At 51.8% G+C, this 17,739-nt stretch overlaps 1 protein-coding gene and 1 long non-coding RNA gene across 5 annotated transcripts; one reads left to right on the forward strand and one right to left on the reverse strand.

Annotated features, from left to right (window-relative positions):
- Nucleotides 1-452: 452 nt before the first annotated feature.
- LOC136746134 (uncharacterized) lies at nt 453-10,478 on the reverse strand. The gene is made up of 3 exons (XR_010816302.1): nt 10,184-10,478; nt 8,058-8,249; nt 453-587 (listed from the first exon to the last, which is right to left on the reverse strand). It is a non-coding gene; the product is annotated as an uncharacterized LOC136746134 (long non-coding RNA).
- A 41-nt stretch (nt 10,479-10,519) lies between these two features.
- On the forward strand, nt 10,520-15,016 carry LOC136746088 (regulator of chromosome condensation). Of its 4 annotated transcripts, none has more exons than XM_066698891.1 (9): nt 10,521-11,622; nt 12,463-12,653; nt 12,885-13,064; nt 13,151-13,247; nt 13,495-13,617; nt 13,701-13,847; nt 13,986-14,105; nt 14,191-14,359; nt 14,562-14,651. In XM_066698891.1, the coding sequence occupies exons 1-8, from the start codon at nt 11,586-11,588 to the stop codon at nt 14,352-14,354; spliced, it is 1,059 nt and encodes a 352-aa protein (XP_066554988.1). In that variant the 5' UTR covers nt 10,521-11,585; the 3' UTR covers nt 14,355-14,359; nt 14,562-14,651. The 4 variants fall into 4 exon arrangements, with proteins under 4 accessions (XP_066554987.1, XP_066554988.1, XP_066554986.1 ...); XM_066698888.1 differs by having other exon boundaries at nt 10,526-11,622; nt 14,207-14,359; nt 14,562-15,016; XM_066698890.1 differs by lacking the exon at nt 14,191-14,359 and having other exon boundaries at nt 10,520-11,622; nt 14,562-15,016.
- Nucleotides 15,017-17,739: the final 2,723 nt, after the last annotated feature.

Raw genomic sequence — 17,739 nt, forward strand, 5'->3', positions numbered from 1 at the left:
GGTGGCATAGGCCTGCCAGTGCCAGAGTGCTGCTCACACTCACCGTGTGCAGTCAGTAGTGTCAGTAATAGTAGCAGCAGTAGTAGTAGTGTCAGTATTAGTGATAGTGTTAGTAGTAAGAGCAACAGCAGTAATAATGTTAGATGTGGGACTAGTTGTAGCATTATTATAATCATTATTATTATGGGATGCAGCTGGGCTGAGCCAGTTGCCTAATTCTGTCCTGGTCACAGTTCAAACCCCCCCTCCCCAAGCGGTGACCCTCACCAGTGATGGTGGACACATCCCGGCAGCGTGGGGGGGCGGTGAAGGACAGAGGCTGGTCTCCCGCCTCTTCTTGGCCCCCATGGTGCGGTGGGGGCTCAGGTGCGTCCAGCAGGGCGGTGCTGGGCTGGGGGCGGAGCTGGGGGGCGAGTGGCAGCGAGGCCTGTTGGGGGGGGCTGTGTGGGGGGGTGGGCGTGGCCAGTTTGCTAGGAGTCACGACACACAGGGGGGGCCCATGGGCAGGACTGTGACCCCCCACCTGGTCTGGGAGACAGAACACGTGGCCGGCACACAGCACACTACTGTCAGCCTCGACTGCACACCTGAGAGAGAGAGAGAGAGAGAAAGGGGGTGGAATGGGGGAAAGGTAGGGAGAAGGAAAAGGACAAAGAGAGAGGGAGAGAGGGAGACACATTGAAAGGTTTGGTGAGCTTGCAATGTAACAAAACACTCCGCATTCTCCACAAAGAAACACTCAACAAAAGCGACCAAACAACGATGAACAAAGATGGCTTTCATTGTGAGTGAATATAACGGTGAAATCGAATCCGAGCCTTGCCTGGGGAGTCACGGACCACACCTGCCCTGCGGTTCAGGACTCACACTCCACCCACTGCAGGCTGGGTCACGGAGACGCGTGGCCCTGTGTGTGCGGGCAGAGACAGGGGCAGCCACACACCGGTGTGCATGAGGGCCGGGCTGCTGTTCGGGGGTCTGTCCTGCCAGCAGAGGGTGCCAGCGAGACGTGGGACGCTGTTCACACAATGAGACAAACTCATCTCCCATTTACTCTGGCTTTGGTCCCTGCAGGAGCTCCCTGTCCACAGCATCATTGATCTAGTTTTTGTTTATTTGATCTGACGATTAGATAGCAAAAATTACAGCACGTTCTCTCAAAAGATTATTTTTCCTCCCAGCACAACACAGTCGGCAGCCTGTAAAGCAGCACAAAATTAATCCGTTGACTGGGGGGAGGGGAGGGTGGGCAGCGGCTGGCAGCTCTGCAGAAACTCACAGCCTGCCCACCCTGCCACTACGCTACTCTGTGCCCCGCTGTGTCTGCAAGCACGGGGCTGCTCTCACCCAGCCACTCAGCGCAGAGCTCTGCGGTCCAGGCGGTGACTGTGCGATTGCCTTGGAAACAGGCTTCTGAAGAGGGGGAGGGCTCTGTGTGTGAACTGCCCTCTGGACGGGGGCCAAGGGAGGCCCCAGCACAAGCAAGACCCCCATTGTCCCTCTGAGGACAGAGGTAGGGGCTAAAAATAACAGCGCTGGGGGGCGGGGACACAGAGTAGGGAAAATCATCACAAATCCAAAGAGGAGGCTGCCATCCCTGCTGTGCGAATGAAAGGGAACAGGAAAAATACCCGGCTCCCTTCCCCCAGCAGAGAGATTCCGTTTGGTGCAGAAGATAAAGAAATAAATAGAAATCAAAAATGACTCGTTTCCAGTGAAAGTGTCAAGGTGCGCAAAACACCGGGTGCAAGGGGAGAAAAAGAGGGATTTTAGTTCTTCCTAACGGATTCATTTACACAAACATCCGTGGCAACAGAATCAAACACAAGATGAAGGTTTGTTTGTTTATAGGAGCAGTGCAAAATTGGGTAAATGTAAACAAACAAACAAATATGTAAATTACACTTCCACTTTGCTTCAGAGAGAGCAAGGCATGAGGCTGTGACAGACCAACCCTGCACCACAAAAACACACAAGACAGAATACACAGTACACACTACACACAAACCACACTACACACTACAAACAGCGTAAACACAACGCACAACAGGCTGTTGACGAGGCTCACTGCGGGGCCTCTGGAATGCGCACCAAATTAAACTCTCGATTAACTTAACTGATTCAATTATTTGCCCAATTGCAGATGAACAACAGCCCTCGTTATCTCCCTGTGCGTTTCACAGCTGGCGATTCGGGAGCTGCCTGCGCTGAGCCCAGGATGTCTCTGTGTGTGCGCGCATGTGTTTGTGTGTGTGCATGTGTGCGTGCGTGCGTGCGTGCGTGCGTGCTTGCTTGTGTTTGTGTACGTGTGTGTGCGTGCATGCTGGTGTGTGCGTGTCGGTGTGTCGATGTGTAGCTGTGTGTGACGGTGCGTAGCTGTGGGGGAAGGGTTTGTAAGCCGGACAGAATGGACTTGCATGACAAAAGCTCCTGCTCTGGAGGGACACAGGGGGGCTTCTACTGCTGCAAATCCCCCCTTACAGACATTCCCAGAGTTCATCTCCCAGAGTACTCTCTCTCTCACACTTTCCCTCTCTCACTCTTAAAGCTGCAGAGGATGATGGACAAGACAATCCTTTGTAAAACTCAAACACAGTCACACACACACACACACACACACACCACACCACACACCTCCTAATGATAGCTACTCCCTTGTTTGTTTAACACAGAGCCACTTAACACAGTCAGCTCACTCTCAATTAGCGTCTCTCTGGCACAGGCGCAGGGGCAGGTGGAATCTGGGGGCTGGGCACCGACCGCCAGGCACACTAGCTGACACACTGAGAGCAGATCCTCTTTATAAAACCGACTCCCAGTCTCTTCCTTCTCCCCGGGGCAGAGCAGTCCACAGCCTACATACACCCAGCCTACAGGTGTTAATAATAATAATAATAATAATAATAATAATATTTCTTGGCAGACGCCCTTATCCAGGGCGACTTACAACGCGTTGTGCCGCATCTCCATAAAAATGTACTCAGACCAAAGTATATTTAAAAACAGTCAATTCACTAGCTCCTCAAACCAAACCAGACTATTTTGTTCTCGTTGCCTTTGTGAAACCTGGCGAAAACACAGCGCGATGTATTAATTTCCACCATGACAGGAGAAAGCTGAGGGCAACATGACTGGGTCAGCTCCACTGCACTCCTCCGGCCACTGAGACACACTCGTGCCCCGCCGCTCCTTAGAGCCTCCTCACACAGACACACAAACGAGAGCTGTGCCACAGGAACAACTCTTCTCCATGTCACGGTCCACCCAGCATCCTTCACACAGCCACCACATCGCAGGACTGCACACCGGAACACAACACAGCTCAGCACACTCCCGACCGCTGTTATAAAAGCTTATTGGAGACAAATGTGGAAGAATAACCTCCCGGATAGAGCCGCACGCCGGCCGTGTCGAGCCAGGCAGTAGAGTTTGTGCAGGACTGACCGTAGTGGAGTGTAATGCATGACTCGGTGGCCGGTGAGAGCGGTGAAGGGTGCTGTGCTGCTCTGCCCTTCTCTCCCGGACTCTCTGTGCGTCTCCGTCTGTCTCCCTGTGTCTGCCAGCTCCAGCTGATGCCCAGCTCCGTCTCACTACACTGTGCCTGCACTGCTGACTGCTACACCCCCTCCACCATCCCCCATCCCTCATCCCTCCTCCTCAGTTCACGTCATGTGACTACAGGGGGGAGTGTACCCCCCACCCCCCTAACCTTCAGACTTTTCCCCATTGCAAAAATCCTCTCCCTTTTCTGACTCCAATTAATCACTCCTCCAGGAGGGAATATCTAATTTCAATTCCCATTCTTCTCAGATCCCAACCCCCCTTGCTCTCGAGGCTCAGGGCAGGGTCAGGCCAGACCCCAAAACTCCTGTGTGGATTAGTGCTGCCCACCCCCCAGCTGTGTTTAACAGGAGAGCCGCTGTGCCCAGGACCCCACTGAGGGGACCCGGATCTGCTGGGCTCAGCTCTCATCAGCACAGGCAATGGGTAGAATAAAAGAAACAAATAGAAAGCAGACAAAGAGAAAAAGAGTAAAAGAAAGAAAGAAAAAAATGAAAGGAAGAAAGAACAAGAAAAAAGGAGGAAAAAGGAAGAAAATATTTTTGATTATATTCACTTGTTTTTAATCTAACTATTTTGGGTCGAGCAACTGAGAAAAAGTTATGTTTTTAAAAAGGTTGAAAAACTAGTAAGGGAAAGAACAACAGCTGACCTTGACCTTGACACAGAGAGAGTGAATATCTGTGTGCAACAGCAGGGCTGCCGGGCCGGCCAGTCTGTTTACACGGTTATTGAATACGTTTGGACAGGCACACAGAGCACGGGGGGAGGAGGGGAGGCGGGGAGACACAGAGAGGGAGACACCTGCTCACTGAGAGGCCCGAGCCCTACCTTGTACTCTGTCCCCCCGTCTCCCTGGCAACTGCAGAACTCTGGACAGTGTTCCCAGGCAACAAAAGACAATTCTCCCTCCCTCCCTCCCTCTCTCTCCCTCTCTCCCTCTCAGATTTATGAATATGGAAGCAGGTCTTTCACCGCAGCGGCAGGCCTGTGAGCAGGAGGCCAGGGGTCCCACACTGTGACCTCTGAACCCAGGGGGCGGGGGAGTGCAGGTCTCAATGAACCGTGTCAGCCTGCCTGCTTCACGTCTACTCAAGTGTCGCCCAGGCCCCTGACAGACCCAGGCCGTCTCCAACACTGCCGGGAGACATATAACAATGGAATAAAAGGACAGGATAATAATACTGAGTATAATAATAGAATTTTAAAAATCAAACTGAAAAACATTAAATAATCAAACGCTCAGACCCCACCCAGATGCCACCCTACACGAGAGACCTGAGCCTGATTTCTTTATTGTCTCCAAGGGTGGGGCAGACAAGGCGTGGGGGTGCAGTGGGGGAGTGTCCCAGGCAGTTCCATGAGTGAAACAATTATATTTATTCAAAGCGCAGTCAAATGCGCTCCCTGTGAGCGGAAGGAAGGCCCAGGTGACTCCTGGTGGGCACAGGCAGCTCCCGCCCGGCTCCTGCACAGACCCCAGCCAGATACTTTCAGTGATCAGTGGAAAATCTGTGAGTGGTGGGAGACCCGTCCTTGTCTGTGTGAATTGACAATTGACAACTGAAGCTGCCGGGGAAACCTTGGCTCAACAACAGTCAATGCTACTCTCTCTCTCCCTTAAATGTAATCAATATTGCACTTGATGTCCCTCAAAGTCACGGGAAACTGAGGAGAAGAATGAAGATGGAGACCCCCCACTGACAGAGCTGCATATGTAATTGGCATGAACGAGTCGTGTTATCTGATGAACGCTGCAATCACATGGGGGTAAGCGGAGCTGAAACTGAGCTGCATACGTGCAGGAGCGCAGCACTCTTAACACAGCGCTGCCAGGGGCATGGGGGGAGGCCAGAGCAACATAGCACACCACAGGCTGGCACACACACACACACACACACACACACACACAAAGACAGAGAGAGAGACACACACACAATCACAGCTCTCTGTGCAAACAGCCCCACTCTGAGCTGAACCACAGTGTCAGTGTGCTGGTGTGCTGTGCTGGAGTCCGTCAGCGCCGGTGTGCTGAGCATACAGCTCACCACCCCAGCCAGCCCAGTATACAGACCCCACTCATTGTTTACACACTCAAACCACTCTGTCCTCTTGTATAACAGCAGTGCCACAATGTGCCTTAGTTTAGAGGGGCAAGCTGCAAAACAGCTTCACATGTCAGATTCAAGTGGAGGAAGAGGAAGTCCAGTCCAAACCATTGCAGACCTGTTTATTCCAGCCTAATCCAGACAAGTTCAACCCAGTCCAGTGTGGGCTGGCCGTGTCACTGCCATTGCCTTGCGGCGGGCAGGCTGTGCTGCTGGTTAAATGTGCCATTTAGGAGTAATGGATGTGTGCAGGACAACTTCTCCCTGGGGGGAGGAGGGGTCTCTCTCATTAATGCATGTCAATATATACAGCTTACAGCCACACACACACACACACACACACACACACAGTTCAAACTGCCTAGCCTTCCCTCTCATCCTTCATAAACTCAGCACCACACGTGCGTGTAGTGTATCCAGCCCGGGGACCCGGGGCACCGAATACCCGGGCAACCCGGACGATTTTTCAACCCTGGGTTTGGCATACGTGTAAACATACTTGCGTGCACAGTGCAACAGCAAACTTTTGTATACTTTCATGTGAGACGGGGCGAGTCATGCGCCTGCAAGGTGCCGTGGCACGCATGCTGTGCTTTGTATAATGACGTTTGAGAGAGAGAGCGAGCGAGAGAGAGAGAGAGCGAGAGGTGCAATCGGAAAAGTTTAGAGTAAGCTTAGTGTTTTTAATTTAATTAATTTTGTTTCCATATTGATATTTTTTTTCCATTTATATGTCTATTAAATAATTTGGCTTCAAGCCCGAGTGCCCCCGGACCCCGGGTTTATGAATTTTAAACTCCAAAAACCCGGGCCTGGAATTTTCTCCTGGTTTTGAAAACCCTATGCACGTGCCGTGTAAAGCAGTTTACCCCCAGTGCTCAGCTATAACACGGCCAGTGAGGGGCCTGTCCCTGCAGCCTGCTGGTGTCCCCGAGCCATGGGCCCCCCATCCAGCTGGAGTCCTGACTGTGTCCTTACATGTCTGAGAGAGTGGGTCTGTGGCACGGCTGCTGCTGCTCTATTTTAATCCCATCCCAATATGCAGCTCCCCTCCTTGGGCTATATTTACACCTGTGGTCTGTAAGATCATTCTTTCCCATGAGGCAGAGGCACAGGGCCACAGAGGCACAGAGGTGCAGAGACACAGAGGTACAGAGGGAGATCAGGAACCAGGAAGTCCCAGAGACTAAACTACCTGTTTTCCTGACAGTGATGTGCAGCTCAGAATGACTTACTAGTTCAGCAGCTCACAGGTGGATGTAGTAAATCGGTGTCTTCGGGGGTGGGGGGGGGCTGTAAAAGTAATTGGCCCGTGTCTCTGCAGGAGCCAGGCCGGGGCCACAGTGCTCTGCCAGATCAGTACTTCTGTGCAGAGGCCCTGGCTGTCAGCCGAGAACACCATATCAGCCATCAATTGCCCAGACGGCACTTAACTTAATGAGTGATTAAAACCCTTAGGAGCAAAGGCACAAATTCAAGACAATGTAGCCAAGAGGCACAGCACAGCTCCCACAGCCTCTGCACCACAGAGATACACTGTATAGGAATATATATTTATAGATCTTCGCAGAGAACCCACTCACACACACACACCCAAACATTATCCACACAATCTCAGCAGGTGGCCCGGCCGCACTGAGCTGTACCCCAGGGTCCGTGTCAGAGGGACCCACCGAGGCCCGTGTGCTTGTGGGCTGCTGACGGCTGTTTCGGGAGAGCACCACCTCGGTTCACCCAGGACCGCAGCTGTCAGAAGCACGAAGCACCCCTGTACAGTAAGAGGGGCTGATATCTCACATTCAAACGTCCTTTTGCAAACTGACACCACCACTTCCTCCCTCTCCCAGCAGAACTGCTGATCCCAGGACAGGACATCCCGACTGCCTGACCCTGGAGCCCATCCAGGAGGGTCTGTCCTGCGGGAGAGTGGTGCACACCTGAGCAGCCAGCTGAGACAGGTGAGGAGGTCACTCTCCTACTACTTGACACCCCCATTTTGCCGCATAGCACTACACCACCAACAGCCCTCACATAGCCCCCCCCACACACACCACTAATGCGCTCACAGCGTACGAGTTCACCCACTTCTTTTCAGCACAACTGTAGTTAAAAAAAATAATTTAAAATACAACAATAACAACTAAATAGACTGAAGTCTATCAATGAGAATGGATGCCGAGAGGATCCACTGTAACACACAGGACCGTTTCAGCCTATCAGCATTGCCACTCCATACGTAAATCCCACAGCAGTCGCATGCACAAACACTGGGCCTCGGTGCCGGCAATGTCAGGAGCAACAGCCATAAAGTCAGTGCAGACCGAAAAGAGAATAGAGCACACTCTTAGCTTTAGGTTTAACTTTGTTTAAGTCAGCCAGGCAACTTACAGTGAGGCAGCTCGGGAATCCCCTGCCGTAGCACTCCTCTGTGACAGTCTGTCAGTGAGCCGCAGAGTCTCCTGTCTCTCTCTTGCTCTCTCTCTCCCCTGCTCGGCACTCACTCTCCTGGGCTATTCCCTCTGTCCCTCCTGCGTTGCTGCCTCACTGAGAGAGAGAGAGTGGGAGAGGGGGTGGGGAAATCTAGGAGGGAGGGAGGGAGGCAAAGAGAGAGAGAGGTAGAGAAGGGAAATTCAGAGCAGTCGGTGAGTCAGCACTCCACTGTAAGGGAACGAATGCAAAGGAAAATCTGGCAGCTTCCTTACTGTATCTCTCACACTCCCTCCCTCCCCTTCTCTCTCACAATCATTTTCCCTGCCCCCTTCCCTCTCCCTCTCTCTTGTTCCCTGTCTCACGCTTGCTCTCTCTCTCTCTCTCTCTCTCTCTCTCTCTCTCTGTCTGTCGATTGACTAATCCAGTGAGTTGCCTGCTATTTGCTATTTCCAGTGGCTGTTTTTATGACTACTGACTCGATCCTAGCGCTCGCAGCTCTTGGGGCACAGAAGCCCTGTTGCACTGCTAAGTGGGACGGCATAGGGGGCGTGGGGAACGCTCCCCCCTCATCGCTTCGGGGGGGTGATCCACTCGGCTCCACCCAACGCAGCAGGAGCTACAAACTGCGGGGCTTGTGTACAAACACCACGCTGTCTCTGCTGTGCTGAGAGCTGCACACTGCTGCCGAGCCAGACTGTGCAGCGCAAACCCTCAGCTCTTCCAGAAGCCCGCAGCAGCTCAGGGAAGCCGTGTGCTGCGTTCACAGGCCGGCACTGGAGAGAGAGGGATACAGCCCCTTCAAAGGAGAAATGAAACTACGCCGGGAGAGTGAATCCATTAGGGCACTTGAGTGTGGAGTGCAGGTGGCACAGGGGCCTAGAGGGGCATCTCTGTCCACCTGCGCAGAGGACAGAGCCCAATGACAACCGGCAGGAGTGTTCACCAGCCTGGGGTCACCTGGGAGTCACACACACGCACATTCACTCACACTCACACAGCAGTGGCATTGTTTACTGCTGTTTAATTATTTACAGCACAGGAGCTACAGGAGTCAGCTCCCAGTGCGCCCCGATGAGGGTGGCGCTGTGTGGGCTGCTGCTGGTGTGAGAGCTCACCATCACACTCTCAGGCCGTGACCGCAGACCTCTGACAGGGGGGGCAGAGGCAACACCTGGAGTGAGTGGCAGTTCTCACAGAGCCCAATACCTGCTGCCCTCATTTCCAGCGCTTTGAGGGAGACGCAAGAAAGAGGATGGAAAACGGCTCCCTCTAGCGCCGCCTAGCGGGGCTGTCTGTCAGCAGCGTCTTCAAACACATCATGATATCATCCTGGCTGATTAAACCCGTTCACTCTGGGCATGGAGTGACTGACATACATACATATACAAACATGCATACATACATATGTTCTATGGACTCTGACTCTTAAATTGTAAACTTCTGTCAAGAGTTCATTAAACAGTCGATTTTGTTGTGCACTGAATACACGCATACATCCATGCATACAATGGTATTCAAGTTATTTTGATTTTAAGTTCAGCAGAGTCAGCATCTGATTACACACGATCCGGGGCCATGTTAACTCAACTTTGATCAACCTTACATGTAAGTTACACACACTGTACATACAGTAAAGAAGTATCCAGTTGGCTAATACGGTGGTATTCCGATAAAGTGCAGAGTTTCAGACATTTCAGATGTGTGCACTATCCTAGCTCGGTGGCTACACATCCAGGCGAGCTGGTTACTTGATATTTACACAGTGACTGTCCTGGCTCCGGCAGGCAGTTTGAGGAAGTACAGATGAGAGCTTTAATCATTGTTCACACCCTGAGTGGGGGAAACGGAAACTTAAGAAAAAGAAAATAAAACTGTGTACCGGTCTGCAATCCCACTGCTAACGAATTGGAGCTGAGGACTGCGGCAGATAAAAAGACGCCTCACACACAGACACAAAGTATCGCCTAATTCCTCCCATCACATCCTGCTGAACTTGAATCCACCGCAATAGAGACAGCGCATCTTCCACTGCGACTCTGCACACACATGAAATGCTGCCACACAGGGATTAACAACACACTCACATCCAGATTGCCCTGCTTGCACTCCCGGCTCCGGTGTGTCTTCACTGCCGCTCACTTTCTCAGCGCCCGGCTGCCAACGCGTTACACTGCGGAGTTTTTTGGCTCGGCGTCGGTGTGAGAGTGCTGTCGCTGGAGGATTCTGGGATTTGTAGTCCGTTTCGTGAACGTCGTGTTCCCAGCCTTAGCGTCGACACGGAGAGGCGGCACCGCAGACCTGTGCGTCATGGCAGTAAAGCACCCTTGAAGTGAGGGGAGCTGCCGCGCTTGTGTGCGGGTCCCTGTCTCCGCCGGTGCTTCAGTGAGATGTTCCGTGGCGTGGCTCTGATTGCAGCCGGGCACTGAGCCTCGGTGGAGGGCGTTGCTGCGCCTACATAGCGCTGTTTGCAAAGGGCAACACGGCGCCCAGTTGCTAAGCTGAGAATGTCGAGCATGTCAGACAGGCCTGACGCCATGCATTTATGTATTTATAGTATTATGGTGTACAGTATGTTCATATCAGATAACCGCTTTGGCCTGTCCCCAACAACAGCTATTTGAACTGTATTGGTTGTGTTGGTTTCTTTACTGCGGGGAGGTATTGACGCGGTGCCCTCTCAGTGCTGGGCACTTCCTCTCTCAGCCCCAGTGCTGGCGTGACCCACATGCCCCGCACAGCTGTTGATGCTAAAACGGGCCGTCCAGGAGCACAGCTGTCCAGCCCAGCCCAGCCCAGCCCAGCCCAGCCCCGCCGCACCCTGATCGGATTCACAGCTGATGGTCCATCGTCCAATGCACCGCAAGTCGGGTGGTGCTTTGAACTTCCCACCATTGTCTTCAGTGGGAGTATGACGTGTGGTAGGGGTTAGGGATCGTCTGAACGGAATAATAGTAATATAGACCTTGCAATAGAACAAGCCTCTGTATGTTGTCACACGCAATCTAATAATAATAATAATAATAATAAAAGAAGAAAAAGGCAATACTGATTCGGTCTGAACTGAAGGGGTGCGACTCCACCGGCCCGTTAATTGAGCCACACCTGCGCTCAATCAGCACGACAGTCGGCTCTGTGAGAGGGCGCACATTGTTCTTAAACCAAAAAGTGCATTTCTGTACCAAGGCCTTTAGACCCCTTCAAGATAGTAGTGTTAGGCTGTCGCTAACTGTGAGTATACTACCATCCATTTGTGAGAAAATCAGTGCCATGTCTGTAGATTGACAGGCTCATGTTACAAGACTATTTGATCAAACAGGTGGAAGACGGGGGTTTTGGGGGTTGAAACGCTCTCAGTGGTAAACAGGCGGGCTTAGCACTTTAGACTTGCGTCTAATGAGTATTTAAATATTAAGACCTTAAGACAGACAAGCAAACCCCACTCCTGTGTCTCCCCTCGTCTGGTGAAGCAGAAGCAGCATTTCCTCAATGAAAGGCAAGAGACGCGTGGCGGACAGCGCCGCCGGTGAGTCGTGTGCATTACATTAGACTAGCGCTTACTGTCCCACTGTCCTCGGGTAGGAACTGGAAATGGGACATTACACTGGCACCCTTTTTGTTATGGTGTGATGTGTGTATTTTTTGTTAATTTTTATAAACACACTTTTTGTGCATTGTTGCCCCTTCCATAATCGAGTGAACCTGGAGAGTCGCTCAGTATAGAATTTCTTTGTCGTGTTTTGTTTAATTATATTCATCTGTCAGGCAGATTCTACCTTATTGAATTTTGAAAGCTTTTTGTGCTAAATTCGGTGCGATACTCTTCCGCCCAGCTTTCCTTAAACCCTTAACCTGTAGTGGGCTGCAGCCATGATCTGGAGGTCGCTGCAATTGGTAACATTTTTATTGCGCACCTGCAGTTTTGTTTAGTTCAGTGGTTCTCAACCCTGGTACTGGAGGAGCCCCTCCCCTACTGATTTTTGTTCCAATCAAGATCTCAATTACTTAACTTAACCCTTAATTGAAGTAATTTGAATTTTAAGTAGTTGGTTCCTTAATAAGAATTAATTCCTATACAATGTTATACTTAATTTAACCCCCCTACTGTTTAAATCATTAAAATGCTCTGATTTAGGAAATTATTGGTTCAATTAAGGGTTAAATTAAGTAATTGAGAACTGCCTTGACACAAAAAACAGCAGGGTAGGGAGTTCCCCAGGACCAGGGTTGAGAACCACTGTTTAAGTTCAAGCTCTTGTCTCGTGTATATAGATGAGAACTAGCACGCTACTAATTACGACAACATCTGCAGATTTATTTTTCATTGAAATTGACACAACCACTAATTTTCTACTGCACCCCCCAGGAGTGTGGCACTGCTCCCACGGGCATGTGCCAGGGCAGGTGCTGGCGGTGGGGCAGGGAGATGTGGGGCAGCTGGGACTGGGGGAGGAAGTGCTGGAGCGGACCAGGGCGGCGCTGGTCAGGCTGCCGGCTCCGGTGGTGCAGGTGGAGGCGGGGGGAATGCATACGGTGTGCCTGACTGAGAATGGGGAGGTGAGTCTGCAGGCCATCACAGTAGAGCAGCAAATTAGCCCTGTGTACTACAGCACAGACTCGCAAAAGAGCAGGACCGTACCAAACCGTTCTTCAACACACATGCAGTAGAGCAAATTATAATCCAGAGCTCATAATATCACTGGAGCTCAGCACAGGGTAGTGACAGAACAGTAAATTACCTAATGAAAACTCCACAGCACATTACTTGCTTCTGGTTGGCTGTTGCAGGTGTACACGTTCGGCTGCAATGACGAGGGAGGGCTGGGGCGCGACACGACGGAGGAGGGCTCGGAGACCACACCCGGGCGCGTGGCGCTGCCCAAGCCCACGGTGCAGGTGTCGGCAGGGGACAGCCACACAGCCGCACTGGCCCGTGACGGCACCGTCTTCATCTGGGGCTCCTTCAGGGTAGGGATGGCGCTGGGAGTGGAGTGTGGGAGGCCTGATGCTACCAGTGCGCCTCAGTGTGATGGCAACATGTTACTCTCTCTCAGGACAACAGCGGGGTGATTGGCCTGCTGGAAGCCTGGGAGAAGAGTGTCGCCCCCAAGCAGCTGCACACCACGGAAGCCATCGTCAAGATCAGCTCAGGTGAGGAGACAACAGCCCAATCACACTGGAGCATTCAGACTTCCTACATGGGCTCTTAAATCAGCCTCGTGAAGAACCGAAGGGAGTCTTTCACAGACTTGGCTGTGCTGTTTTCTTATTGGGGTTTCTAATATAATAATATTATAATAATAATAATTCAGGGTGTGGGTGGTTCCTAGGGTTGTTGAGGGGTTGTTGAGCGGTGCAGCGCGGTGTGATAGGGCTATTCCTGCTCTTCCCTCTGCAGGTAATGATCACCTGGTGCTGCTGACGCTGAGCGGCTCTCTGCTCACCTGTGGCTGTGGGGAGCAGGGCCAGCTTGGCCGCGTGCCAGAGAGATTCACCAACCGTGGCGGGAGAGGGGGCCTGGGTAAAGACTCGTGCCACTTTGCCACACTATTACTCTGCCACAGCCACACTGCTGCCCTACTCTCTCTCCCTTGCTCTGTGCAGCCCGTCTGCTGGTCCCCCAGGCTGTGCGGATCAAGGGCAGCGGCAGATTGAAGTTTCAGGATGTGTTCTGTGGCGCCTACTTCACCTTCGCCCTGACCTCAGAGGGACGAGTCTACTGTTTTGGCCTCTCCAACTACCACCAGCTGGGTGAGCAGAGAGACTGCCAGACTGGCACACGGACACACAGTGAGACTAGCCAACACTCAGACTGACGTGCATCCAGGTGGACGCAGTGACGCACAGGGTTTGTGAGTGTGTGTGGTGATTGGTGTGTCTGTGTCTCAGGCACACAGAGTCCCGTGTCGGTGTTCATGCCTCAGGTGACGGCTGGGTTCCAGGGGTCAGCGGTGTCCTGGGTCTCCTTCTCCGGGGGCCAGCACCACTCGCTGTGTCTGGACTCCACAGGTATGGTCCCGCTCGGCCACTGCACACGGTCACACCGCCCACACTGTGCCCCGGTGCAGTGCGGAGATGCACCTCTCTGACGTAGCCGTGCTGTTCTGCAGGGCAGGTGTACAGCCTAGGCAGGGCAGAGTACGGGCGGTTGGGTCTGGGCGTGGGTGCCAGGGAGCAGGTGTGTCCGGCCGCAGTGCCCGAGCTGAGCAGGGCGACCGTTGTGGCCTGCGGAGCATCGGTCAGCTATGCCATCACTAGTGACGGTGAGATGTCCCCCCCACCCCCCTGAAATTGAGGTGAACTGTATACAGGTAGAAAGCATACATTTGTGCAGTTGTCTAGAGGTGTACAGGGCACAGGTACTGAAGCATACAGGTGTGCAGTTGTTTAGAGGTGTACAGTGCTCTGTATAACAGGCACAGGGGATTGCAGATGTGCTGAGCAGCTGTTACTCCATGCTCGCAGGTTGTGCCCTCTCCTGGGGCATGGGCACCAACATGCAGCTGGGCACAGGCGAGGAGGATGACGCCTGGAGCCCCGTGCAGATGAGGGGCAAGCAGCTGGATGGCCATGCAGTACTGGCAGTGTCCAGCGGGGGGCAGCACACAATGCTCCTGATAAAGGACCAGAGCTGACAGGGGAGTCCGCAGCAGTCTCCAGGGCCTAACTCTCTCTCTCTCTCTCGCGCGCTCGCTCATCCTGTCTGTTTTATCTTTACTGTGCTTTGAAGCTTGCCTCTGCTGCTCAAAAATTAAAGGCAATATTCCGTATTCTGTTTTTATAGGAATCTGTACTTCAAAGAAAATAAGTGCAGAATATCTTAGCATTTTTTATTGTGTGTGTGTTTATGTGTGTGTGTTTGCTCATGCGTGTGTAATGTATGCCCATTTTGTGAAAATGAATAAAATTATTATAATGAAGTTTCTCAGCTCAGTGAAATGTACTGACAGTTATAACCGCTGGTTTATCGCCTGACTCGCAGTATCTGCAGCAAAACATGCGTCGTCTCCGGGAAGACTTCACGGTGACGTTCATAATTGTGTTATCAGTTAATTAGTTTAATTCCCTGTGTACTCTGCAATAAATTAGATTGAGCTGAAAGAGGTGCTCAAATCGGCAGGAAGACAAAGACCTGGATGGCGGAGACAACCCGTTTCTGAAACTCCCAGAACTATCTGGTTGTCAGAATTTTTTAATATATTTTTTAATAAGCATTTTAAAATGGAGGGGATTAGTCCTCAAATATATATTTATTTAAACTGTAATTACAGAATTTTTGAGCTGGTTGACAGCAGTCCCTTCTGTCAGCCTGTGAGACGGTTAATTAATGTACTGGATTAGCGGCGTAAATATCCCCATTAGCCATCCCACCGGCTGGGGCGGTGCGCATGACTGGGGTGCTGAGAAATGGCTCTTGCAGAATCTGCCCTGACGCACAATTCAGTGTCCAGCGGCTCTGCCTATGTGCAGCAGTCAGAGTGCAGCAGCTCTGTGTCCAGGTTGGGGGGGTGGTGTTGCTGCTCTGTTGTAAAGTGCTTTGGGATGCTGATTGCTGCAGGGGGGACTGTGTGAGTGTGCTGCCAAACCTTTACTGAGTGGGCAGGGGGGTCGGGGGTCATCCACTTTCCTGTTAATGACCACATCTCGCCCAGGCACTCAGGGGGCCGGTCATTGATCAGATCAGAAAGCCATTAGGCGCATCCAGTGGGTCCAACAGCCTCCCTGGGGGCTCCATCAGTGGGTAATTACAGGCAGTCTGTGAAAAGCAGAAGCAGTTAATCCCCTCCCCGCTCTTTTAGAGCCGGGCTGGAGCACTGTCTGCTGGTCCCAGAGTGCCATTGTGCAGGGTTGCATTATACAGTCCCCTGGCTTTTATCTGTGCTCTGTGTTCTGTAGCATTCCCCCCCGGTCACTGCGAGTGCTTTCCTAATGTATAGAGGTCCACCGAGTCTCCTGCCATGTAATGTGTGTTTAATAGCTGTTGGTGATTTTTTTTACTTTCATGTACTTGTCTTTCCCAGAAAACCAAATCTAAACCACAACAACAAACTAAATTTAAATGTCTTTTTAACCAATTAACTGTGTAAGTGGTGCAGAGCCGGGGCCAGTACCGCGCGGTGCTGTTTAGCCTCTGGCACACACGAGGGCGCTCTGTGTATATCGCACTGTGCTGGGGACTGGAGAGTGGCCCATCTTCTCGGCAGTGCTGTTAACCCTTCGTGTGCCAGGCTGGGAGAGGGCAGAGGGCCACTCGCTGTGAATGATTGACAACCAGGCTGTTTTTGTCTGGGTGTGTACAGACTTGTTTTTGTTGTTGTGGTTTGATTTTTAAGATCTAATCGGATCTTTACTGAGCCTCCCAGCTGGCCGGTGTCCCACAGCTGTAGGCATGTGCACAATTTGGGGTTCAAGCTTTAAAATAACCATATATAGCCAGGTGAGCACAAAAGTTTTCTATGGTGGGGGGTGGGGGGTAATTAAGCGTCACAGGGAAGCAGGTGGCAGCTCAGGCAGAACAGAGGCCAAAGGACACTGCAGCTCTCCTGCCCCTCCTTCCCTCCCAGCACAGTCATAGTCATGCTGTTTACTAAACAGCACTCCTCCCCACCCTTGCCCCACACTGTGGGAACAGGTATTGTGAGAGGTCAGGGTGTGGCAACACTCTGCATGCCTTTCTCCATTCAAATTCAAAATCAGAACGATCTCTATTGGCTAGACAAGTTTACACAAGTATTGCCAAAGCTTTTACAGATACAGCACAGAGGGTAGAATGTATACAATTAAGATATCAAATAAAAGTTAAAAAACAACACAGATCAGCTCCATTTCTCTCTCTCTCTCTCTCACACACACTCTCTCTCCCAGACGGACACCCACACACACTAAATGACTGTGACAGTGTAAACTCTAACCCTTGTTATTTCATCTCTGAGGAGCACTGCCAGCTTGCTGATAGTGTTATTTTTGGGTGGGGTGGGTTGTTTGCCATGGGTGGGTGTGGCAGTATGTTACCATGCTACCTGGCTTTTTATTCCAGGGAAACTAGCTCTGGGAGAGAAATCCATAAAAGGCAGAGGCAGACAGTTGTGTGTGGAAGGTGAGTGACAGGGTTTCAATGAGATGGGAGGTCTAGACACAGTGCAAGGTGCGGGGCAAAAGGGGTAATGGTCGCTGCTCCTTTGCACTGCCACCCAGAAAGTGCCCTTAGTGCCTCCCCTGGTGGACAAACCATCAGAATCCCACCATGGTCAACAATTAGCTTGAGATTGGGCCACTACCCGCTGTGCCTACCTGTCCAGGAGAGAACATTAGAGTTCAGGATGCACCTGCAGGCAAGCCCCCTGGCCTCATTGCAACACAAGGCCCTGCCAACCCAAGAGCTCAGCCCCAGGGGCCACTGACAGAGGGGGCTCTTCTCAAAGGGTGGTACATGCACCCCTACCCCCCCAGCGCACACACACTTTGTGAAACGTCAGATCATCTCCCCCACTTCAAAGACACGATGATCCATAATCATTATTTATGAGATGTATGGGTGAAACCCTCCCCAAAAGCTCCACAGACCCCCCTACTCAACAACTACACATCCCCACCCCCCTCCCAGTTTGGAAACTAAACTTATGCCACTATTGGCAATACATCA

The sequence above is a fragment of the Amia ocellicauda genome, chromosome 3, assembly GCF_036373705.1.
Source record: "Amia ocellicauda isolate fAmiCal2 chromosome 3, fAmiCal2.hap1, whole genome shotgun sequence".
Taxonomy (NCBI): domain Eukaryota; kingdom Metazoa; phylum Chordata; class Actinopteri; order Amiiformes; family Amiidae; genus Amia; species Amia ocellicauda.